Source organism: Ornithorhynchus anatinus, chromosome 12 (genome assembly GCF_004115215.2).
Source record: "Ornithorhynchus anatinus isolate Pmale09 chromosome 12, mOrnAna1.pri.v4, whole genome shotgun sequence".
NCBI classification, from domain to species: domain Eukaryota; kingdom Metazoa; phylum Chordata; class Mammalia; order Monotremata; family Ornithorhynchidae; genus Ornithorhynchus; species Ornithorhynchus anatinus.
Window position 1 is genome coordinate 30954995 of NC_041739.1, and position 24645 is coordinate 30979639.

Consider the following 24645-nt stretch of genomic DNA (forward strand, 5'->3'; position numbering starts at 1 on the left):
AATTATATAGAATCGCCTCATTTTTCCATCTCATTTAAGCTGATATAACCTAAATAGCACCTGTGGTGAAGATTTGAATATAGAAAGTAAATTGTTTTGGGACAGTCATAACCCAGTAATATTCTCCTTTTCAAAATAAAAAATAACTTTCTGGCGGGGGGGGGGGGGAGTCTTCGAAGATGTAATCTTGGTGATTTAATATTTTGTACAAATTAGTATTTGAAGCCTAATGGGTATATAAATCTGCCCTATTGTCTATCTTCTGGAGTTTGATGGCTAGACCTCCTGGGGACTTTAAAAACTTTGCTTTCTCTATACACAAATTAGAAATACAAAGCATTTTAAAACTCTCAAAAGTTTCTTCCCCTTTTCCTCCATTGTAGTTTAGTTTGGAAGCATATTATCATTCTGAAAATTTAGAAGACCTCCTCTTTCAAGTGGTTATCCTATCAGATGTAATTAGCCAAAGTACCAGTACCAGCAGAGTTAAATATATTAAAAAAACCCCCACCGTACTTGTAGATGAATTGATTCCTTGGGATCACTTAGCAGCTGTTTGTCTAAAAGATAAGGTATTCAAAATTCCAAGGAACTAAATTCAAAAAAAGATAGGCTTCCCCTTCAGGCTATTTGGTAGTGGGAGGGATGATTTTGCAAGAGCTCTGCACAGATTGAACTCTTTAATCATTTTAAGGAAAGCCATTTTTTTCAGTGTCACAATTTTTATTCATTTGTTTAAAGAAAATTGGATGATAGCCTATTCTTTTCGAAGTGGAAGAATATGGTAAGCCAAATGAATCCAGCATTTCCTAACACATTTTGTTGTCAGAGAAACAGCAGTGGTTGGTATCGGGGCTTCAGACGAGCAGCAATAGCTTGAAAAACTGGAGGCCAGAACTCAGTGGAGGAAGCCAGGCCAGCTCTGGATCTGAAATGGGTTAGCCTTAGGGCTGAATTTTATTTTATTTTTTTATGGTATTTGCTAAGCATTTATTATGTGACAGGCACTGTACTAAGTGCTGGGGTAGGTGCAAGATAATCAGATTGGATACAATCTAGATCAAATTCCCCATAATTTACATTTTAAATATGGATACTATAAGGTTTTAGACTGTAAACCCGTCATTGGGCAGGGATTGTCTCTATCTATTGCCGAATTGTACATTCCAAGCGCTTAGTACAGTGCTCTGCACATAGTAAGCGCTCATTAAATACTATTGAATGAATGAACGAATATTAGGGACAAGGGTTGTATCCAATCCCCATTTACAACTGAGGTACACGAGACACAAAAAAGTTAAGTGACTTGCCCAAAGTCACACAGCAGACAAGTGGTAGAGCGGGGATTAGAACCCAGGTCCTCTGACTCCCGGGCCCACCCTGCTCTTCTCACTAGACCGCGCTGCCTTTCACTAGGCCAAGCTTGCTTCTTGGTTCGGCCCCTTTAGTCAGCGAGAGCTAAAACAAAAGCTGGGGAAGAGATGGGGTCACATCCCCCGGAGGCAGGGGAATTACAAACAAGGGGCTGATGACATCAGCATTTCCCTACCCTGTTTCAGTGCTGGATTTCACGTGGGAGCCCCAAACTGACAGCCAGGCACTGATTATCTGTCCGGTATTATATAGAAGCAAATAATTAGTAGATGTCCCGCCACCATTTTAATGACTCATCCTGGTGGTTCAACTTGCATGTCCATTCAACTCTCATACTGCTTGATACTATGGAAGTACTTGCGAAGAAGGCTGTAATCCTTTTCCCAGTGTAGAAAAACACTGTAGAAGTCTATCTAGCATAAAACTGGTTCAGTTCCTTGTCATGGCTATAAAGCTTGTTTCCACCGATTCTTGAAAATATTCTGTAGGGACCTAATAAAGGGCTTGCTCATTCACTTTAAGTAGATCAAGAAGTGTTTTGTTTGTGGATAACTATGAACAAGAGCATTCTTTGGCCAGGATTATTCTACTGGCATCTGTGATATGCATAATATTATAGGGTTCACTGCAAAAGCACTTGTGCGATTTACATATTTCAAGTCTTAAATCAGAGGGAAGGAGGAAAGAAAGGTAAAAAGCAACATGCTATTTAAGCAGTGGCTGTGAAGATGGGCGTGGGAGGGAAACCAAACAAATAGCATGGCTTTATCCTGATATTTCGGCATCTAGAGTACTGAGTAGAGTTCTGGTTGCTGTATCTTGGGAAATGTCAAATTATTGGAGAAGGTATAGAGAAGGGAGATTGGGAGAGTCCAATACTAGAGAAGTGGTAGATCAGTCGTATTTATTGAGCACTTACTGTGTGCAGAGAACTGTAATAATACTAAAAGCGCTTAGTACAGTGCTCTGCACATAATAAGCGCTCAGTAAATACTATTGAATGAACTGTACTAAATGCTTAGGAGAATACAGTATAACAGAATTGGAAAACACATTCCCTGCCCACAATGGGCTTACATCATCGTCATCATCATCATCATCAAAGCAATTTAGCGTCTCCTACACGAGAACATTAGTAAAAGGTGTGATTCCTGACCTCAAGCAATTTACAATCAAATGGATTCCCATTAATCTAGCAAGGTGAAGGCTGACAAGCATGATTCAAGTTTATAAAATCATAGAGGGATGCCCGGATAAACACGGAATTGTTGTTCTCCAATCCCCCGACACCAGGACCCTTGGGCCCCTGTGGAAATTTGAAGGTGGGAGATTCAAAACCCAAAGAAACACCTTTTTACCCAGTGGAGGGTTAAGTGGATGGAATTTATTTCAGGGTCCAGTGGAATTATCAACAGGTTAAAGAGGAGTTTGGTTACACTCAGTGATGAGACTCTATGAAGTGTTGTTTTGGGGGGCATAGGGTGTTAAGTTTACCTATTTCCCCTCCATGGCTCTCCCTTTTCATTAGGATCCCTCTTTGTCCCTACAAACTCCTTTCTCTACTGTCCTGGAGTTTGGTTGGTGTCTTAGTTTTGTTCTCAAAAGGGCCCCTCCTTAGAAAAGGCCCAGTTTTGAGAGCTGGGAACATCGGCAAGAATGAGCTGGTGGGAAGGATCTAGGTGATAGAGAATGGGATCCGATCTGGAGGGTAGGGAAAGGGAATGTGATACCGATTTGTCCATTCCAAGCGCTTAGTACAGTGTTCTGCACATAGTAAGTGCTCAATAAATGCTATTGAATGAATGAATGAATGAATGTGGGGAAGAAGAGATGAGACTAGGATGAAAAGGGACCCTTGCTCCTGAGGTGAAAGGCTTGAAGTGTGGAGAAGTTCCCTCTCAAGAAGTTGGAAATTTCTCATCAAGGCAGCTTGGACCTCAAGTTCTCTTTGCCTCACCCAAATGGTCTATGGATGGAACCAGAAGCAGCGTGGCTCAGTGGAAAGAGCACGGGTTTTGGAGTCAGAGGTCATGAGTTTGAATCCCGGCTCCTCCACTTGTCAGCTGTGTGACTTTGGGCAAGTCACTTAACTTCTCTGTGCCTCAGTTACCTCATCTGTAAAATGGGGATTAAGACTGTGAGCCCCACTTGGTGGGGCTCTGGCCTGAAACGGAAAGGACTCGGAGACCCCTCTGAGCTGGATTTGGGCCTAGCCCTTATCAGCCTCTAAGCTAAGAAGGAAGGCTTTTTCTACACAGTGCTCATTAAATACCATCGGTAGATTTACCCCATTCCTTGAAGGCACAATTCTATTCCATCTTAGATAAAAAAGGAGGGGTCACAGTATTTTGGAGACCTTCGTGAAAATAAACATTAGTCCACGTGCCTGTGTTTGAAAAGAAATCACCGAAGACCTAAAGCCAGGCAAGCCGTGGCCCTAAAGGAATAAAAACCAAACGGCAGACCCTGTCTCTATCTGTTGCCGTCTTGTACATTCCAAGCGCTTAGTACAGTGCTCTGCACATAGTAAGCGCTCAATAAATACTACTGAATGAAAACCCCCACAATATAATACACTCCTTTCATTTTCCCTCTCGTTCGGTCGTCGCTGGTAACTCTACGGTCCTTCACCTGTGACCTCTTCGGGGTGATGTTTTAATCTTTTTATTGACAAACCAAGATTCGGAGTAACTGGCCCAAAGTCACAGAGTTAATGACAAAATAGAGAACACAGCTCTGATGCCACGAAATTGAAACAGAAATCCAGATGGTAAAAATGACTGGGGGGATTACCTACCTGTGTAATAGTTCAGCTACATAACCATTAATACTCGTCACTCTGGTGTTCATTGTAAGCCAAGAGCTGGTACTTGGCTGACAAATTCTGCTTTCCTGGAATTCACAGGTAGATAGTGTCCTGCTTCCTAGACCCTGATTCACAACAGATTTCTCAATCCCTAAGGAAACTCTAGGTGGAGGTTTGGATTCCACCAAACTTGGGTTGGCTGCCTCGGCTGTCAGCTCTAGTGACATTTCAAATATTTTTTTGTTGCTGTCATAAGTGAGTATTGTGGTTATTTTCCCCTCAGGGTCAGTGAGACTCCGAGGAGGCAAGAACAAATACGAAGGGACCGTCGAAGTATATTCCAACAAAGTTTGGGGCACCATCTGCAGCAGCCAGTGGGATGATAACGGCGCAGCCGTCGTGTGTCGCCAACTGCAGCTTGGGTGAGTTTCCAGGTCCCCGAATGAGTCGGTATATTCAGTTCAGTGCTGATGCTGAGAGTATTGGAGATGAGGCATGGGTAGGATTTGCTGGGGGTGGGAAAAAGGAAGAGCTTTTTTTCAAGCGCAATTCTAAAAGCAAAAATCCTGAATGGGAAAGACTGGTTCCCTAGTTCATCCACAATTATTTCTCAAACCCTACCAGCTGAACAAGAAAATGAGGTCCGGTGATGGGTGTTGATGAATTCTGTCTGGGATGTTAGAGGGAAAAAGGCATTTAGGGATGGGAAAAACAATAATTGTGGTATTTGTGAAATTCTATGTGTCCAACACTGTGCTAAGTGTTGGGGTAGATGCGTGATGATCAGATCGGACCCACACAGAGCTTCCAGTCTAAAAGAGCTTGAACCATGACTGAGGATGATCCTGGGTCAGACTTTGGTGCTGTGTTTGAGTCGTTGTTTTCTTCTGTCCCCAACATTGTCAGTTTTCAGATGACACTGCCCAGGAGCTGGAGTTGTTGCCTTATTTAGGGCAGAGAACTCACCTCCATGACTTGCGTTGCCTTGGGGTGGCAGGGGAGGAGGGAGAGTCCCAGAACTAAAGCTATATGGAGCTCAATCAGGGAACCTGTGGTAAGGAGAACTGTGATATGGGGCTTCCTGGGAAGCCCCCCCCCCCAGCTCACCTGTATCACACCTCACCTCTGGTCTCTTCCCTTTCCTGTATTATTTTTTATGGCATTCGTTAAGCACTTACTATGTGTCGAGCACTGAACTAAGCGCTGAGGTAGGTACAGGCCAATCAGATTGGACACAGTCCCTGTCCCACATGGGGTTCACCCTCTTAATTCCCTTTTTGCAGATGAGGGAACTGAGGCCCAGAGAAGTGAAGTGACTTGTCACGCAGCAGGCAAGTGGCCGAGCTAGGATTAGAACTCGGGTCCTTCTGACTCCCAGTCCCGTGCTCTGTCCATTAGGCCACACCGCTTCTCATCTCTGCTTTCTTCCTTCCCTGCCCCTGCGCCTCTGGAGCTCTGAAATCATTCCCTCGCCTTCTTTCCCTTCCCTCCACATTTCCCCCATCTGTCTCTGTCTGCTTTGTTTTGTCCCTGTCACTTTAGAGAGGCTTTGGCTTTTTGGTGAATCTGTTCAAGGTGGGATATGAGCCAGTTTTATAGCTTCTCGGGCTCCAGTTGATAGAATGCATAGAAAATAATTTCTAGTAGTAGTAATTATAGTACGAAGTGTTTCGTGTGTGCCGAACACTGAACTAAGCTCTAGGAAAGAATACCCAGATGGGAGTGAGACATGGTCTCTGTCCTTGGTGAGTTTAGAATCTAAAAATAAAAAGGAGTGGGGAGACTAGTAACAGGTTCCTAAGGAGCTATAAAACAAAACACTAAGACAACAGAAGATAAAAACAAAGATCAGTAGGATACTGGGGCTAGGGGAGCAGAATTTCAGGCCTCAGAGACCACAGCGGCAGCTGTCACAGTCTTCCGGAGGTTTCGGGGAGGTGGAACCAAGCTGTGGCCGCTTTTCTCCGTCCTGCCTTGGTGGTGGAAGGCGGGTCTGGAAGGAGGCTCCGAAGGGAGGTAGGAGAGAACCGATGTGGGATCCTGGAGAGGCAGAAGGGCAGTCCAGGAGAGGAGGATGCCGAGAGCCGCGATAGGGAGGTGGAGGAGTCATGTGGCCTTTGGAGGGGAGAGATGCTGCGGGTGTCCGGGAGGCGCTTAAGTCTCCGTGGTTTGATATCCAAAATCACATGTCCTAACAGTTATAATTTGGGAATCATTATTTAACTTCCTCTTCATTTTAACCTAATTTTCTAATAATAATGTTGGTATTTGTTAAGCGCTTACTATGTGCAGAGCACTGTTCTAAGTGCTGGGGTAGATACAGGGTCATCAGGTTGTCCCACATGAGGCTCACAGTCTTAATCTCCATTTTACAGATGAGGTAACTGAGGCACAGAGAAGTGAAGTGACTTGCCCACGGTCACACAGCTGACAAGTGGCAGAGCAGGGATTCACCTCTGACCCCCAAGCCCGTGCTCTTTCCACTGAACCACACTGCTTCTCTATTTTCTGCCTTTTAACCTGCATTTTAACCATTCTTCAAATATGTGATTTGATTTTTTCTCATATTTCCAGTGCAGTGTTTCCAGACATTAGAGTGCCAATCAGAGCACCTAAACTTTTAATGATATTTAATATTAATCCGTATGCATCAAGCCAAGTGTTAAAAAAAATACATGGATTAGATGAGAGAAAATTGGAGCCAGCCCATCTGGATGCTGGGAGTTTGGTGATCCTTTCTGAGATTCCAACTTGAGACTGTTGCATTATATGGCTATTGTAGATTTTCTTATTCCTTCAAACATTTGGAATCATTTGTGAGAAATGTAACCAGATCACTATGTGGCCTAGTGGAAAGGACAAGGGCCTAGGAGTCAGAGGATCTCAGTTCTAAACCCTGCTGTGTGACCCTGGGCAAGTCACTTAACTTCTTTCTGCCTCAGTTACCTCATCTGTAAAATGGGGATTAAATACCCGTTACCCTTCCTATGGAGATTCTGAGCTCCCTGTGACAAGGATTGTGTCCAACCTCATTACCGTGTATCTACCTCAATACTTATTACAGTGCTTGGCAGATAGAAAGCATTTAACAAGTACTATTATTATTTTTATTGGTATTGCTGTAATAATAATTACAGCACAATAATTTTTTTTTTTAATCTGCCAAACCTCCTCCTACTTCCTCACTCTCCACAAGAGGGATACGAGTAGTCAGATAGATGAATTTAGCATACTGTTCCGGGGAAAGAGGCTATGTGCTAAAACAATTTTTCTGCAAAAGTTATGTACTAATACATTTAAATGGCAAGAATGGCTGAACAAGAAAAGTAATAGAAGTACAAGACTGTAATTAACAGAATAATGTTGCAGTGGGTTTGGCCAGATTTCGCCTTTGCTTGATTGCCTGGAAAATGCCATTTAATTATATTTTTGTCTTTTGACCTCTTCCCCTTCCTACTTCTATTCTCTCATTCTTCCCTTCCCCCAGTTGTCAATTGCTTCAGTGTTTATTTCTAAGTTTGATGGCTTCTCATCGGTCTTTATTCTCCTAGAGAAAGAGGCATAGCCAAGCAAACACCACTTTCAGGATTGGGCCTTATCCCGATTTCCTGGAGCAGTGTCCGTTGCCGTGGGGATGAAGAAAATATACTGCTCTGTGAAAAAGACGTCTGGCAGGATGGGACATGTCCTCAGAAAATGGCAGCCGCTGTCACATGTAACTTCTCCGGGGGTAAGACTCATTGTTTTTATTAACAACCGTCAGACCACTTGAAACAATTCAGACATGTCGGTGGCGGCCAGTAGTAAAAATATTCTATTTAGAACTTGGCTTGCCATGAATTTAGATACCATTAAATCATCAAATTCTCCTCTTTGGAAATTTTCTCCATAGGACGGATTCAGCTAACAGCTGTAGCACAATTTGCATTTTTTAAATATCTTAACCCTTTCACAGACATACTTTGCTACCTGATTTTCAGGTGGACACCCGCTGTGTGTGATTACCATTATAATTGACCCTCATATCCAAAGACAGAGTTTGTATTTTTATCAGATAATCATCAGAATTTAAAATATATTTAGTGAAGGATGTATGGTACTACTTTGACCCCTTAGAAGCGTTTCCTAGTTAGAACAAAATTTGTTTATTGTCAGGGCCCAGTGAGGCAAGTAAGAATAAATTTTAAAGGAAACGAGAAACAGTAATGAGATTGTTTTTCTCCTTGTATAGATAGCCAACATACCAATAATAATGATGATGGTACTTATCAACCACTTATTATGGCATTCGTTAAGTGCTTAGTATGTGCCGGGCACTGTACTGAGCACTGTACTAAGCTGGAGAAGCAACGTGGCCCAGTGGTTATAGCATGGGCCTGGGAGTTAAAAGGACCTGAGTTTTAATTCCGCCGCTGCCACCTGTCTGCTGTGTGACCTTGGACAAGTCACTTTCCTTCTCTGTGCCTCAGTTACCCCATTTGTAAAATGGGGATTGAGACTGTGAGCCCCACCTGGGACAGGGACTATGACCAACTGAATTTGCTTGTATCTACCCCAGCTTGGCACGTCGTAAGCGTTTAACAAATACCAGAATTATTATTATGATTGTCTGCTGTGTGACCTTGGGCAAGTCCTCAATTACCTCATCTGTAAAATGGGGGATTAAGATGGTGAGCCCCGTATGGGACAGGTACGGTGTCCTACCCGATTATCTCGTATCTACCCCGGTGCTTAGAACAATGCCTGGAACATAGTAAGTGCTTAACAAATGCCGTTCAAACAAACAAACCAAAACTGGGGGAGATACAAGATAAATAGTTGGACACGGTCCGTGTCCCACATGGGACTCATAGTTTGAATCCCCATTTTACGGATGAGATAACTGAGGCACAGAGAAGCAAGTGACTTGCCTAAAGTCACACAGCAGACAAGTGGCAGAGCGGGATTTAGAATCCAGAACCTCTGACACCCTGTGCTCTTTCAACTAAGTCACACTGAGTCAGGCACTATCCTTTTTTTTCAGGCACAAATGCTTGGTTTTCTTTATGGAATGTTTCTTCCCACAGGCCCTGCATTTCCTCCTGTGCGACTGGTTGGTGGGAGAAGTTCTCACGAAGGCAGAGTAGAAGTCTACCACGGCGGACAGTGGGGGACTGTCTGTGACGACCAGTGGGACGATGCTGACGCCGAAGTGATCTGTAGGCAGCTCAGCCTAGGGTTCGTTTCCATCGTGAACCTACGCACGCGTCGTAATGTTCCCTATCACTCTTCTCTGAACCGCATTTACGTTGCGTTTTTCAAACACTTCTCCTGATTCACGGTGGTCCAAGATAAAGGGGCGCCATTTAACGTTCCTCCCCCATCGTCCCCACACAACCCCGAAATGGCGCTCGTAAACACGCTGCTTCAGTGAACTGGCTTAATCCGGTTTTGAACAAGTCTAGACAGTTTGGTTCACTTGTGCCTCGCGTTCATTTGTGTTGTGAATGTAATCCAGTACAAGACAGTGTGCAAGTGTTAGCAGAGGAATGCACTACAAGAGCTCCCATTCAGGTTTTCACGGCTCCATCGCTAGCTGTGAGATGAAACCGTGCATTTTAGGACTGACAGATGGAACAAAGATTACCAGTGAGACCTCTTTGTCTTGGACCACCCGACCTGGGTACCGATGAGAACGCATGGCTTTATACATACGTTGTTTGCATAATGGAGGTCTGAAAATAAATTTTGGAAAATTAAGGCTAGTAATATTTGGGGTCATCTATGGACCAAGAATTCTCATCCACACTTATTTAGTAAATTGCCTAAGACACAGAATAGCTACCTGACCAGCCTTTAAATAACAACTCATCTTTCTTGAACTTCTCTTCATTACTAGAACTTCTAAATTACGGTCCTTCCCTTGTAGAATGTGTGTATGGCTTGACCGAGAATGATATTTTTGTAATACGTTAAATAGTGCGATTTGGGAAGCAAATCAGGCTTTTCCTCAATCAGCTTCATAAGATGCTGAAGAACTGAGAATTCTCAGAATATAATAAATCCCTTCTTGAGCTATGGTTACTTACCTTATCATTAAGGTCAAAATGCCCAGTACAGCACCCCTCTGATGGTGAGGAGGAATTGGAGCCCTCTTTTTCTTTAAAGGCATTTGTAAAGCGCTTACTGTGTGCCAGGGCACTGTACTGGGGTAGATACAAACTAATCCGTTTGGATATAGCCCTTCTCTCAAATGGGGCTCACAGTCTTCATCCCCATTTTTTAGATGAGGTAGTTAAGAGGCACAGATAAATTAAATGACTTGGCCAAAGTCCCACAGCAGGAAAGTAGTGGAATCAGGATCAGAACCCAGGTCCTTCTGACTCCCAGGCCCATGCTTTATCCACTAGGCAACACTGCTTCTCTGACTACTCTGGCAGCTTCTCCACAGGTCTCTGGAAGTAGTTCAGAGGAATGGAGGTTGGCGTGCCTTGGGGTCGGGGTGGGGAGGAGGGGAGGGCTCGGTTTACATGGTTTAGAGACCACAGGTGGGCTACAGGCTGCTGTTGGAACAGTTGGCATTCCAGCTTGTTTTAAGCCACGTCTCCTCTGGGGAGACGGGATTGTTTGAACGCTCTATCTGCTCCAAAATCAGGATTTTTATTCTTCTTGTTGCATATTCATCTACCGGTTATTTGAATTGTCCCATTTCGACACTTGGATTTAGACCACATCAGCATTATCAAAAATCAAAACCTGACCCCTTCTTTGTGCATGCTGTTCTATAGGGCTCTTTTCAGAGCAAGGGTAACGTGATCCCTGCTCTCTAGGATCCTATGAGGGACAGGGACTGGATTGAATTCTCACCTGTGGATTCTCTTCCAGCCCTTAGTACAGTGCTTTGCACAGTAAGTGCTCAATAAATATTATCACTATTATTACTATGGTCCAGTAGATATACCACTGAAGTTAGCAGACATATAATAGTAACGGTATTTATTAAGCGCTTACGGTATTTGTCAAGCACCATTAAGTGCTAGGGTAGATACAAGTTAATCAGGCCAGACGCAGTCCAAGTAATAAGGAGAACAAGCATTGAATCCCCTTTTTACAGATAAGGAAACTGAGTGACCGCAAAGTTAAGTAACTTGCCCGGTGTCACACAGGCGGCAAATAGCAGAGCTAGAACTCAGGTCCTCTGACTCCCGGGCCCGGGCTCTTTCCATTAGGCTATGCTGCTCCTACTTTTCTAAGCTGTAGAAGGAAAAAGCCAGTTGTACAAACATTGAACCAAGTATTTACATTCTGCCCACAAAGATCAACTCCGGCCCCCCTCCCCATCCTCTGTTTCTCTTATGTATTTACACTCTGTTATTCCTCCTACCTGTAATTTATTTTATTTAGTGTCTATCTTCCCCCTGCTAAACTATCAGCTCCTTGAGGGTAGCGATCAGTTCTACTAACTCTATTGCATTCTCCCAACTGCTTAGTTCAGTGCCATGTGCAGAGTAATTTCTACATAAATATTAAGTGGTTATGCATATAATAATAATAAGGTTGGTATTTGGTAAGCGCTTACTATGTGCAGAGCACTGTTCTAAGCGCTGGGGTAGATACAGGGTCATCAGGGTGCCCCACCCCTTGAGGCTCATAGTTAATCCCCCTTTTACAGATGAGGTAACTGAGGCACAGAGAAGTGAAGGGAATTGCCCAGTCACACAGCTGACAAGTGGCAGAGCCAGGATTCGAACCCGTGACCTCTGTCTCCCAATCCTGGGCTTTTTCCATTGAGCCACGCTGCTTCTCCAAGGCATATGTGTATGTATGATAGCACATGAAAAGTTAGTGCAGGAGTTGTGTGTTCTGGCTTGACAGTGTTGGATATGCTCAGTTCTTCCATAATAATAATAATGTTGGTATTTGTTAAGCGCTTACTATGTGCAGAGCACTGTTTTAAGCGCTGGGGTAGATACAGGGTAATCAGATTGACCCACATGAGGCTCACAGTCTTCATCCCCATTTTACAGATGAGGTGACTGAGGCCCAGAGAAGTTAAGTGACTTGCCCACAGTCACACAGCTGACAAGCTGGCAGAGATGGGATTCGAACCCATGACCTCTGATTCCCAAGTCTGTGCTCTTTCCACTGAGCCACGCTGCTTCCCATAATGCATATTTTCCCCCCTGTGTGTTTTGATTAGAGAATCCTGTTAAGGTTTTAGGAAAGATTCTTTGAACAAGCAGTGTCACCTAGTGGAAAGAGCACAGGCCAGGGAGTCAGAGCACGGGGGCTCTAATAACTGCTCCGCCACTTCTCTGCTGTGTGACCTTGGACAAGTCACTTAACTTCTCTGTACCTCAGTTCCCTCATCTGTAAAATGGGGATTATGGCTGTGAGCCCCATATGGGACATGGATTCTGTCCAACCTGATTCATCTTATAAGGTCTTAGTACAGTGTCTAGTACAAAGTAAGCACATGAAAAATACCATTTAAAGAAAAATCAAAACCTGATTCTTTTCTTTAGGAAAAACTTGACTTCATTTCTAAGTGCTGTCTGCTTGCTGACTGACTTGCTTTGCTTCTTTCAGTGTCAATCGTTATTTCCCCAGTTTTTAAGTAAAGAAGTCCCCCTTTAAAGCCTCCAAAGGGATTTGTGGGTATTCTTCTCAGCTCAAAGCTGGTGGCAGGAACTTAGAACAGGAGTTCAGTGGAACATCTAAAATTTAGAGATGTAGGGAGGTCGCTTTTCCAAGATATATAGTTTGGATAAATGTATTTGCAATCAAAATCATGGTTCCTTAAGGAATTGGGGTGAGAATAGAGTGGGAAAGAGGTTCTGCTAGATTTCTAAGGAGCTTTAGATACATCTCACATTTGCATTGGCAAATTCCAGTTGGGAAGCACATCCCCTCTCTACTAAGCACTGGGGAAAATACAGTACAAAGGAATCGGTAAGCACAATCCTAGCCCACAAGGAGTTCATTCATTCAATAGTATTTATTGAGCGCTTACTAAGTGCAGAGCACTGTACTGAGGAGTTAGAGTCTGCAGGCGGAGACAGACATCTAAATAGGTTACGGAGGGGGAAATAGCAGAGAATAAGAATACTTATGAAATTAGTGAGGGGCCGTGGTGAATATCAGAGTGTTTAAAGGCTACAGAACTAAGTTCAGAGTTGACACAGAGGGGAGGGCAGATCAGACAAATAAAGGACTCCATCTGGGAAGCTCTTAGGGGAGATGTGATTTTTAGGAAGGTTTTGAAGGTGGGAAGAGTGGAGGTCCATCAAAAGTGAAGGGGGAGGGAGAGCAATCTACCTAGCTCCGTAGAGTTACGCGTAACGTGGAGCTGGTTTACTCCAGAATTGAATAGCAGCATGGTTTAATGGCTAGATCGTGAACCTGAGAGTCAGAAGGACCTTGGTTCTAATCCCGGCTCTGCCACTTGTCCTCTGTGTAACATTGGGTGCCACTTCTCTCTGCCTCAGTTTCCTTCACGTGTAAAATGAGGATTAAGACTGTGAGCTCCATGTGGGACATAGACTGTGTCCAACATGATTAGTTGTATAAACCTCAGCACTAAGTAGAGTGCCTGGCACATGGTAAACACTTAACGAATGAGGATTGAGATCGTAAACCCCATTTGGGACCGGGACTGTGTCCAACTTGATTACTGTATCTACCCCAATGCTTAGAACAGGGCCTGGCACACAGTAAGCGCTTAACAAATACCACAATTATTAATAATAACAAATACCATACAAAGCAATTGAATACCAAATGGATTAAGATTTCACAATTCCTGGGGAACCCCGCCCCTTTGTAATCTGCTGTCTTTTTGTTTTGCCCACGTCAACAGTGGCGTTGCCAAGGCATGGAGCCAGGCATACTTTGGAGAAGGCTCTGGCCCGGTGCTCTTGGATGAAGTCCGCTGTACTGGAAATGAGCTTTCTATAGAACAGTGCTCCAAGAGTTCCTGGGGAGAACACAACTGTGGTCACAAGGAAGATGCTGGTGTGTCCTGCACCCCTCTGACAGGTAGGAACACCCCCACTTAGCAGTATACCAACCCCTATCTCCTAAATACCATGAAACAAATTATTCTGCCCGGCCTCCCCAAGCCAGACAAAAAACAAAAAAGTCTTTGGGTAGATTCTCTGTATGCTTTCATTTTTTGGCTGTAAACAGTTAGAGATCAAGGATCAATCAGTTCTTGAATGTTCTCTTCTAGCACCTAGTCAGAAGATTGTCAGAGTAGATTCCTCCTATATGGTTTTTTTTTGTCATCTGTAAGCACTTAGAGATCAAGGATGGATCAGTTCTTGTATGCTGTGTTCTAGCACATAATCAGTAGATATTTTTGCACCCCAGACGAGCTTTGCATTTTCCTGTAGAGTTTTTCTTCTAGCTCAAGTAATAGCCTCTTTAAGCACTAAATTGTGCCCTGTTGGGATTTGTGAAGATTCCGCCCGGGATGTTTCCGTTTTATTAATACACAAGGAAAATACTTAGCAAATGGGTGGGGGGGTGGTTGCGGGGAGAATGGTGCCAAAGTCTGGGCCGTGATGCTTCTGCTGATTGAACGTGGAAGGGAAATGCATTTCCCCCATCTCCAGCTTGTAGCACGGTCCCTGCGGGCTCCCAAGAGAATTCTGAAGATTGCTGGACCCGCTGCTAGAGATTCCGGCTGTCAGCAGGGTCACTGCTGCTCCGCCCTCCCCCCAACACCTTATTGTGACTAGGAGCGGTAATTAGAGGGCAGATTGGGGAGGGGCAGCCCTGTCTTCTGCTTCTTGGACAAAAATTTGGCTGGTCATGTGCTTGCTTCAAACAGAATCAAGGGAAGGGGCTGGGCTAGTTGCTTTCCCTTGCTGTGACTTCTAGAGTTGCATTGCTACAGAGGGAAGGGTGAGAATGTTTATTGAAGTGCTGTCCCGTTTGCCTGTTCTCTCTCACTCTTTTTCTCTGTCTCTGTCTCCCTTTCTGCCCTTTGCTCCCCCGCCTCATGCTTGAATCGTTGGCACCTAACCCGGTCTCAGTTTGAGCTCCAGAAAATCTGGTCCCTTTTAATGATGGGTTCCACTGAAGACCACTAGCAAAATCCACTTGGTTTCTCCCAGATGGAAGCTGCTTTGGTCAAATGTTAGCTAGCGTTACTGGTGGCTCAAACTCACAACCTGTGGAACTCTAGGAGAACTCCTGGTAGGCTTTTCTAAAAGGTACTCCTGGAGTTCCTAAATGAGACTTTTCTCCAAGACTTTCAGTGGCAGAAACCATGTGTGTTACTCATTTTAACAACCTGGGCAATATACAAATCAGGGGCTGAAGCTCTTAAGGGCTGGTAAAATGCTTTGGAATGACAATTTTTTCCTCAAATGCATGCTTCCCTGCTCTTCTTTCAGAGCGTTTGCATTCGAAACTTCTGTATTGTAATCCAACTACACCATATCCCTCTCTCTGAGTTGAAATGCCTGACATTTATAGGGGCGACTCAACTGGGCAGTTATAGGGAAGGGTCATAACGCTTTCTAAATGTAATATTTTCCTGAGAGGAAGAATCATTTAGCTATTTTTCCAGAGTCTCAGATTTGCTCCTCTACTTAAAGGAAAAAAAATAAAATAAATGTGTTTTATTCATAATGAAGGACACCGCTTGAATTAAAACTTCGATCAATCAATTGTATTTATTGGGCAGTTTCTGTGTGCAGAGCTCTGTACTAAGTGATTGGAAGAGTAGAATATAACCAAGTTGGTAGATACGTCCAATCCAAAAGGAGCTTACAGTTTAGCGGGGGAGATGTACATTAAAATAAATTATGGGTATGTACATAAGAGTACCGTGGGACCGAAGGTGGGGTGAATAAACATAAATCTAAGCACACGGGAGACATTGAAGGGAGGGGGTGTATGGGAAATGAGGGCTTAGTCAGGGAAGGGCTCTTGGAGGAGAGGTAATTTAAAAAGGTTTTGAAGGTGGAGGGTTGGGGGTAGGTGGTCTGTCAAATAAGAAGGGGGAGGGAGTTCGAAGCCAGAGGCAGGGCATCGAAGAGGGAGTCAGCAGTGAACTAGAAACAAACATCACGATGCCCAGATTGTATCTTAAAGGACATATGATCAGAACTAACCCAGTGAACGGTCAATACGTTTTAAAACTCTGAGGAAGAAACAAAGCCCTCCAAAGCCAAAGTTAGTGACATAAACTAAAACAAAAATCAGTCAATCATTGGTATTTACTGAGTGCTTATTATATTCAGAGCACTGTAGTAAGCGCTTGGGAGATTACAGCACAACATAATTTAGCAGACACTTCCCCTGCACCCAACAAGGTTACAGTCTACATCTGATTATCACTGTTATTTGGACGATCAGGCTAATCTAACCTTGCTTTGTGATGAGATGAAAAAGTCCCTTCGGCTAACTTTGGAGAACTGACTTACTCCTGTTCCTTCTTTCTTACTTGTTAATGCCACAGATGGTGCCATCAGACTAGCAGGTGGGAAAGGCAGTCATGAGGGACGCTTGGAGGTGCGTTACAGCGGACAGTGGGGCACGGTCTGTGATGACGGGTGGACCGAGCTGAATACACAGGTGGTTTGTCGGCAGCTGGGATTTAAGTAAGATCCGTTTCTATGGGGCAGTTAAATAGCCAATGCATCGTCATTTCTGAAACCCATAAATATCCCTAACCTCATTTTCACCCTTTGGCTAATGTGGGAGATACAAAGAAGGTGCGTTCCACTTTTTATGGTAGTTTCCAAGCATCAGACAAGATACAATTTCCACCTGCCTCCAGCTCCCACTAAATGTTTTGTTCCCCTTTGATTTCTAGAGGTGACAAAAGGACTTCGCTAGCCTATTTGTGAAGGCAGAAATCATTTCTAGTTCTCTCGTGTCTTTCCAAGTTTCCTTCTTAGTACTGTCGTGACGCGCACCAGACGGCTGGCAGAGCTAGAAAGGCATCCTGTCTGCCCCACCGTTATTCGGAGGCAGATATGATTAATTCTACTGGTGCAGCGTCCTTGGTCACTTCTGGACCCGCTGCCACTGCTTTCGGTTCTCTGCTGCTGCCGCCACCAGAAATCTCCTGCTTCTTCCCACCATTCAAACATCCCCATCTCTCCTCAAATCAGACCACAGAGGCAGAGGTAAGGAGCCATGGAATTCTGGAGAAGGAGCAGCTATGTCATGTCCTTTCTGAGCCCTGCCCTCGCCCGGCTATTTACACAGACCGCCGTCTTTTATCACCCCGGAACAACATCACCTTTATACCATTCTTGGCCAAAGTGGTGATGTCTGACATCACAGAACTGGGTTTGAGAAGAGTTCAATGATTAATGCTTTTGTATTGCACTATTCCTCCTTCTGGAACATGGGTGATAATGATCACTTTCAGGCTGAAGGAAAGAATCCTCCTTGTGATGAAATGACCTTCGGAGCTCACCCCTGACCTCACCCTCTTGAGGTCTGAAGGCATAGCACTTATAAAGGAAATCTATTTCATGTGGGCCACATGCACACATGCATTCCGGAGTTTAGACCAAGTTGGCTAAAGTGTCTGGAACTGATGGCTTTGTACTAAGTCTTGAATGGAAACCCCTGTGTGCCCTCCCCCGCTCCCCCCCTCCCCCCAGCTCTTTCTTCCATTCTGCATCCTTCTGTTTCATGCCTGTAACCTCCTAATGATGACAAATGAGAAAGATTAACTCACTTTAAGTTGACCGAGCAAGCCCCAAATGTCTGGCCCCATTAAAAATCTATCCGTCAACTTGTACGTCCAAGTCAGCCTGGACGTTTGATTAATTTGCAGTAAGTTTAGCACATACCAGTTCACCATCGAAGCAGCTCCGCCTCACTTTAGGCCTGGCAGAAGATGTTTCTGAATCTATCTTTCCATTATTGTTTTCCCCAACTGTTAGCCTCTGAAAGGAATGCAAAAATTTAGTGTCAGTTTCCCTGCCTGTTGGCTTATTCACTGTTGCTCCAGACCTGCCCCAGTTCTTATTCTTCCAGATTGTTTGGGGCCTGATCACATGCCTTTTCCTGAGCTCACACCTTTTTCCTGTCTGAAGTTTAACAGGAAGGGACATCTTCAAAGGGCTCCTGTTGTCCCCTCTCAGAAGAACCTCCTTCCTTTTCTTTATTATGCAGGAAGCAATCTGAGCTCAGCTGACAGTAAAATGGAAATGCATCACAGAGGCAGAAAGCTCACTAATGACAGTGAAGCAATAGGATAGTCAGGATTAAAGGGACTGACTTTTTGGGGTTGTTCTGGTCACCCCCACCCTTTGGGTCACTGGCAGACATGGGAGCAAAGTCCGGGCTTGCAACATGTATTAAAATTTCTGTGCAGCTCCTGTCCAAACCAAATCTATTTGTAAAGTATAATCCCAACATTTATGGAAATGATTTTCTGAAGAAATCATTACTGCAGCATAGAACAAAACCAGATAAAAGGACCTCTTTTTAATAGTCTCATTGCAGAAATGTTAAATCAGTTCTTGTCAGGATTAGGACTGTTCTGAGATTTGGAAATAGATTCTCGAAATGAATGAATTCGAATATGGTTTGTCATCCCGTCTTCTGCCTTCATTTTAAAATCACTCCAGGCTGTGCAAACCAGAAGATGAAGCAAGGGGCATGGTTAATCCAAAGATTGGATAATCCACCACTAAATGGTCAAGGATGAAGTTTTATTTCCCACTACTGTGTTCTCTGGGCAGTTTTCTTGTCTGTCATGATTCCTCAGTCCACCTCATTGTAGGGAACAGGGCAATATCTCCATCTCACCCCACCCCCCCGCCCCAACCTCACCCCACAAGAGGTTAAATGCCATGAGGTTCTTCAAAAGCAAGAAGTGAAAGCACTCTAACGAATGACTGTTCTATTGCTCCAGGTTTGGCAAACTTGTGCCAGAAAGTCGCTTTGAAGAAAGCACGGGGCCCATCTTGTTGGATGACGTCAGCTGCTCAGGAAAAGAGTCGTCTTTCCTTCAGTGTTCCAGGCGCGAATGGGGTAAACACGACTGCAGCCATCGGGAAGATATCGGAATGACTTGTCACCCAGACAATGACGTTCATAGACTTTCCCTGGGTAAGGTGGCCGCTTGTTTTGCCCAATCCTCAGGTTTCAATTAGCTACAGTTTCTCCAGCCACTCCAGGAAAACGCTTTGGAGCCCAGATGATGAAGTTCCTCTCTCCGCCCCTCTCTTTCAGCTGCATCGTGATCATGATGTGTTTTTTTCTGGACCCTTCCAGGGTCAAGATCATTCAAATCTTACACAAAGTGACTGTCTCCTTGGCCCTGGAACATTCTCAGTGGCAAGCATATGTGGGAATTCTGAGAGTTTTTAGCTTAAAGTAGCACTATGATCCGCTTCCATTAAATACCTGCTCACAATCAGTTGGTTTCCATCTTTCTTTTCTTATTTAGATGGTTGAATACCAGGAATTCAGTTCATGGATAGTGAAAAGGATCCAATGGGAAACTCTGTGTTAATATCACCGTCTCTGATCTGATCAGTGGTGTCGAGCTGTACACAGTGGTGTTTGCTGTACTAAGCACTTGGAAGAATACAATTCAATAGACTTGGCAGATGTAATTCCTGCCCTCAAGGAGCTTACAGTCTAGTGAGGGAGAAAGTTTTTAATATAAATTTCAGGTAAGGGAAGGCAACAGAGTTTAAGGTTATGTTCATAAACGTTGTGGCTGGGATGGAGTAAGTATCAAATTGTTTAAGCATAATTTGGGGTTGGGGTGGGAAGAGAATCAAAGTGTGTAAGGAGTAAAGACCCAAGTGCATAGGCAACAAAGAACAAGTGGGGATAGTTGGGGAAATGAGGGGATACTCAGGAAAGGCCTCTTGGAGGAGGTATGATTTTAGAAAGACGTCGAAGGTGGGGGAGAGTGATGGTTTGGCACATATGAAAGGAGAGGGAGTTCCAGGCCAGAGAAAAGATAAGAGCAAGGGTCGTTGTGAGACCAATGAAATTGGGGTGCAGTGAGAAGGTTGGTATTGGAGGAGTGAAGTGGGAGGGCTTGGTTGTAGTGGGTGATTAATGAAGTAAGGTAGGAGAGGGAGAACTGACTGAGTGCCTTAAAACCACTGTTTGATGTGGAAGATTGATGAGGAGGTTTTTGAGGACTAGAGATATGTGGACTGAATAGGGGTTTTTTTGGTTTGTTTTGGTTTTTTTTTAGAAAGAATGATCCAGGCAGGAAAGTAAAGTATGGACTGAAGTAGGGGGAGACTGGAAGTGGGGAGATCAGTGAGGAAGCCGTTGCAGTCGTTGAGGCAGGGTATGCTAAGTCCTTGGCTCAGCGTGAGAGCAGTTTGGAGACGAAGGGGTGGATTCTAATCCCAGCTCTGTCACTTCTCTGGGCCTCAGTTACCTCATATGTAAAATGGGGATTGAGACTGTGAGCCCCAAGTGGGACGGGGACTGTGTCCAATCTGATTTGCTTGACTTCACTCCAGCGCTTAGTACAGTGTCTGGCACATAGTAAGCACTTAAATATCATAATTATAATTATTTTTAACGATATCGATGAAGCATTTACTATGTGCCAGGCAGTGTACTAAGCACTGGGGTAGATACAAGCTATCCAGGTTAGACCCAGCCCCTGTTCCCTGAGGGGTTCAATCTTAATCCCCATTTTACAGATGAGGAAATTGAGGCAGAGACAAGTGACGCCCGAGGTCATGCAGCAGACAAGCGGCAGAGCCAGGCTTAGAACCCAGGTCCTTCTGACTCCTAAACCCGTGCTTCATCCACCAGGTCATGCTGCTTCTCATGGATTCTAGAGACGTAATTAAGAAAGAACTGTTGGGACTTGGTCACAGACTGAATCTGTGGGTTGAACAAAGGAGAAGAGGAGATGAGTTTGCAATGAGAGCCAGATGTCCAGAATAAAATTGTTCTCTTTCTAAACTGTTATGCCTCAGAGCATATATCAAGCTGGATTCCCACAGAGACCTAGCACAATAAACTTTAACAGGCAAAGCGTACCATTTGCCCCAGTCCATATCTTTCCACCCACAGAACTCAATCAGTGATATTTATTGAGTACCTACTGGATGCAGACCACTGTACTGAGAGCTTTGGGAGAAGCCACAGAATTCAAAGACATAAGCCTTACCCTGAAAGGACAGTCTAAAGGAGACAGGAAGACTCAGGTGATTTACAAGTAATTGGAGCAGGAGGAATAACAAGGATATAATCGATAAGCAGTGTGGCCTAATGGATACAGCATGGGCCTGGGAGTCGGAAGGGCCTGGGTTTTAAATGTAGCTCTACCACTCGCCTGCTTCTGTGCTTCTGTGGGCAAGTCACATCACTTCTCTGGTCCTCAAGTTACCCCATCTGTAAAATGGGGATGAAGACTGCGAGCCCCACGGGGGACATGAAGCAGCATGGCTCATTGGAAAGAGCACGGGCTTTGGAGTCAGAGGTCATGAGTTCGAATCCCAGCTCTGCCACGTGTCAGCTGTGTGACTGTGGGCAAGTCACTTAACTTCTCTGTGCCTCAGTTACCTTATCTGTAAAATGGGGATTAAGACTGTGAGCCCCACGTGGGACAACCGGATTCCCCTGTGTCTACCCCAGCGCTTAGAACAGTGCTCTGCACATAGTAAGTGCTTAACAAATACCAACATTATTATTATTATTATTATGTCCAACCTGATTAGCTTGTATCTATCCCAGCGTTGAGTTCATCGTCTGGCACATAGCAAATGCTTAACAAATGCCATAAAAACAATCCAAAAGTAGGCTGGAGCTTCAGGGTAACAGGATGAGATAGTCGAATAAATGATTGAACAATTGAATATCCATATCTACATACATGAGGACTGAGAATGGGTAAAAATACATAAGGGTTTTGGAGTTGATGCTACCTTTTAATTTAAATTTTGCTATCTGGACAGGGCTCCCCTCTTAGAAGGTTTGTATAACCAAGTCACTTGAGCGATCTTTTTTTCCTTTTCCCATATAAGTCTCCTTTGCTGAGGCTTCCACCTCCTCTCTGCCACTAGCATGACCTTCTTTCCCTTGTCCAGCTTCTTCTGTGTCTCCGAGGCTGGATTATACTTCGCTCCCTACTGGGTCCTCCAGGACAGAATTAATAACTCATCCATCCCCTCCCAAAATAAGCTTGTCTTATATCCATTAGAGTAAGGCAGCTGGAGCCTCCTCTTCTTCTACCGACCTGAGAATCTGCCATTTTCTCAATACTTCACCTTCCTTGAAGCCACACAAAGACCTATGGCATATATTCAAAAGATGAGAGCTGCTTTCTCTCTGAACCTCCGTTAAGGCATTTCCCCAGTCCTTTAGACCTTCAAAATACAGAAAGCTACGATTGTCAAGGACTGCATGTTTTCACGATTTGCCACAGTCTAATCTTTCCTGATCTTCTCCCTGAAACCAAGAGGAATCGCGACACTGACCTTTCGCCTCATCAGGAAGAAAGGGAACTTTTAGCTGCTCTCTTCTCCCTTCACATTCCCTTTGGCAGAAGATTTATTATTCCTTAGGGATCTCATGATCGGTAATTAACTGGGTGAGACAGAAATGGCAGGTTTCTTAGAAGTGTGTCCTCTTAGCCCCAGAATAACAGGAATTAAGATCATGGATGCAAACCATCTGTATGTATCACTACAGTCAAAACGTACATACTAATCTGAATTCTTGACTAGGCCGGTTTAGTTTAAGCTCATCCACATGGGACAGGTCAGATAATCCTCTTGGTTCATTTGAACATTATTTTAATTCTAGATGTATTTGACAATTTAGCAAGATAGGGGTGACAACCATAATAGAATACATGCTCTTAATCATTAATGTCTTTGCCTTAATCTCATGAGAGAGGGCATGGCTTTTACTAAACTACTTTTATGCCGAAATATGGTTTTGCTAACAAAGGAAGACTTTCGGCGTTTCAGTTGGTGTTCGTCTGGGGACAGAATCATATTACCACAATAGTATTTTCTCAAGGAAACAATGACTCCCCCGGCCCCCACCCCCACAACTGAAAATGTGTTTTTAGAAGCACAAAGAACAAGAAAATGAAGTAGTGATGTAAATACTGGGAACTCTTTTCTGCTTTGGTCGAAATATAAATCTGATGTAATACTGGGGCTTTTTAGACTCCATATACGAGGGGGTAACTAGTTTTAGATCACTTGAGAAGTGAATTTTTTAACATAATTGTTGTTTTTGGATGACCTTGTAGATGTCTCTGTGTTTGTGGAATTCACGAATACACATTGTAAATCAGCAGAAATAGTGGAAATTATTCTAGTAATGCTATCTTCTCAGGACATAATGCTATCTTCTCAGGACACAGTGAAAGAATTGCTGTTTACAAGTGATTACTATAGATTAGAACCACAGCAGAAAGTCATATAAAACCAATTTATATAGCCTCAATTCACCAAGGCATAATTGATATTTATTCCTCACTCCTACCCTCTATTTTTAAAAAATTCAGGGACTTTGGTCTCCAGTAATCACTCCCTATATTGGTGTGAGCCCATCATTGAGCAGGGATTGTCTCTGTTGCCAAGTTGTACATTCCAAGCACTTAGTACAGTGCTCTGCACATAGTAAGCGCTCAATAAATACTATTGAATGAATGAATGAATAATAACTTCAAGAAGACAAGGGCAAACAACAACATTTTCTCACCGTAAAAATCTGATTCCCAGTTTTTATTGCCTGACGTCTACATTTTTTTTCATTGGTCAGGAAGCTACAGGGAGCATTACTGCTGTTATCCTGCACTTTCCCAAACACTTAGTACAGTTCTCTGCACGCGGTAAGCACTCGATAAATAAAACCGATTAATCGACACAGAACACACCTCGAAAATTGAAATTGAAAAACTAAATCCACAAAAATTATGGAATGACAGAGTTTATACAAATCACTGTACAGCTGGAATGAAAAGAGGGGTTTTACTTTTGTAACAAATGAATGTGTTTGTAGTCATAGAGAGCATTTCTCATAGTATTTTAAATTCAAAGAGTGATTGTATTATTGAATAGCGGGCTTAAATTTAGCATCAGTAGATTGGTTTTTGCTCTCACTCTTTTTCTGCGATGACAGCTGTAACTTATTCTCAGGTCTTCCTATCAGGCTGATGGATGGAGAAAATAAGAAAGAAGGACGAGTGGAGATTTTTATCAATGGCCAGTGGGGCACAATTTGTGATGATGGATGGACTGATAAGGACGCAGCTGTGGTCTGCCGACAACTCGGCTACAAGTAAGAAAAGTCTGCTGACTCTTTTCTGGGTTATCTGATTACTGCCGCTAATATCACTAAGTTGGTGTGATGAAGGGTCCTTCTCTCAACCCACTCAGATGAAATTGTTATATAATTGCAAGTGGATGCCTATCGTTCACACCTACTTGAGGCAAAAATCTAATGGTTACAACTTTTGTTGTTTTAAAAGTAATTAATAGCTCACTTGAAGGTGTCAGATT

The 24645-nt window shown here is 43.7% G+C and overlaps 1 protein-coding gene across 1 annotated transcript in view; it reads left to right on the plus strand.

Moving 5' to 3' along the window:
* Window positions 1-24645, plus strand: part of PRSS12 (serine protease 12) — a 68522-nt gene that overhangs the window by 15584 nt on the left and 28293 nt on the right. Inside the window, exons 3-9 of the mRNA XM_029077120.1 lie at window positions 4464-4602; window positions 7732-7910; window positions 9247-9397; window positions 14019-14197; window positions 16632-16773; window positions 19053-19249; window positions 24283-24424. Of these exons, the coding sequence (XP_028932953.1) occupies window positions 4464-4602; window positions 7732-7910; window positions 9247-9397; window positions 14019-14197; window positions 16632-16773; window positions 19053-19249; window positions 24283-24424 (1129 nt within the window). The remainder of the gene's footprint in view (window positions 1-4463; window positions 4603-7731; window positions 7911-9246; window positions 9398-14018; window positions 14198-16631; window positions 16774-19052; window positions 19250-24282; window positions 24425-24645) is intronic.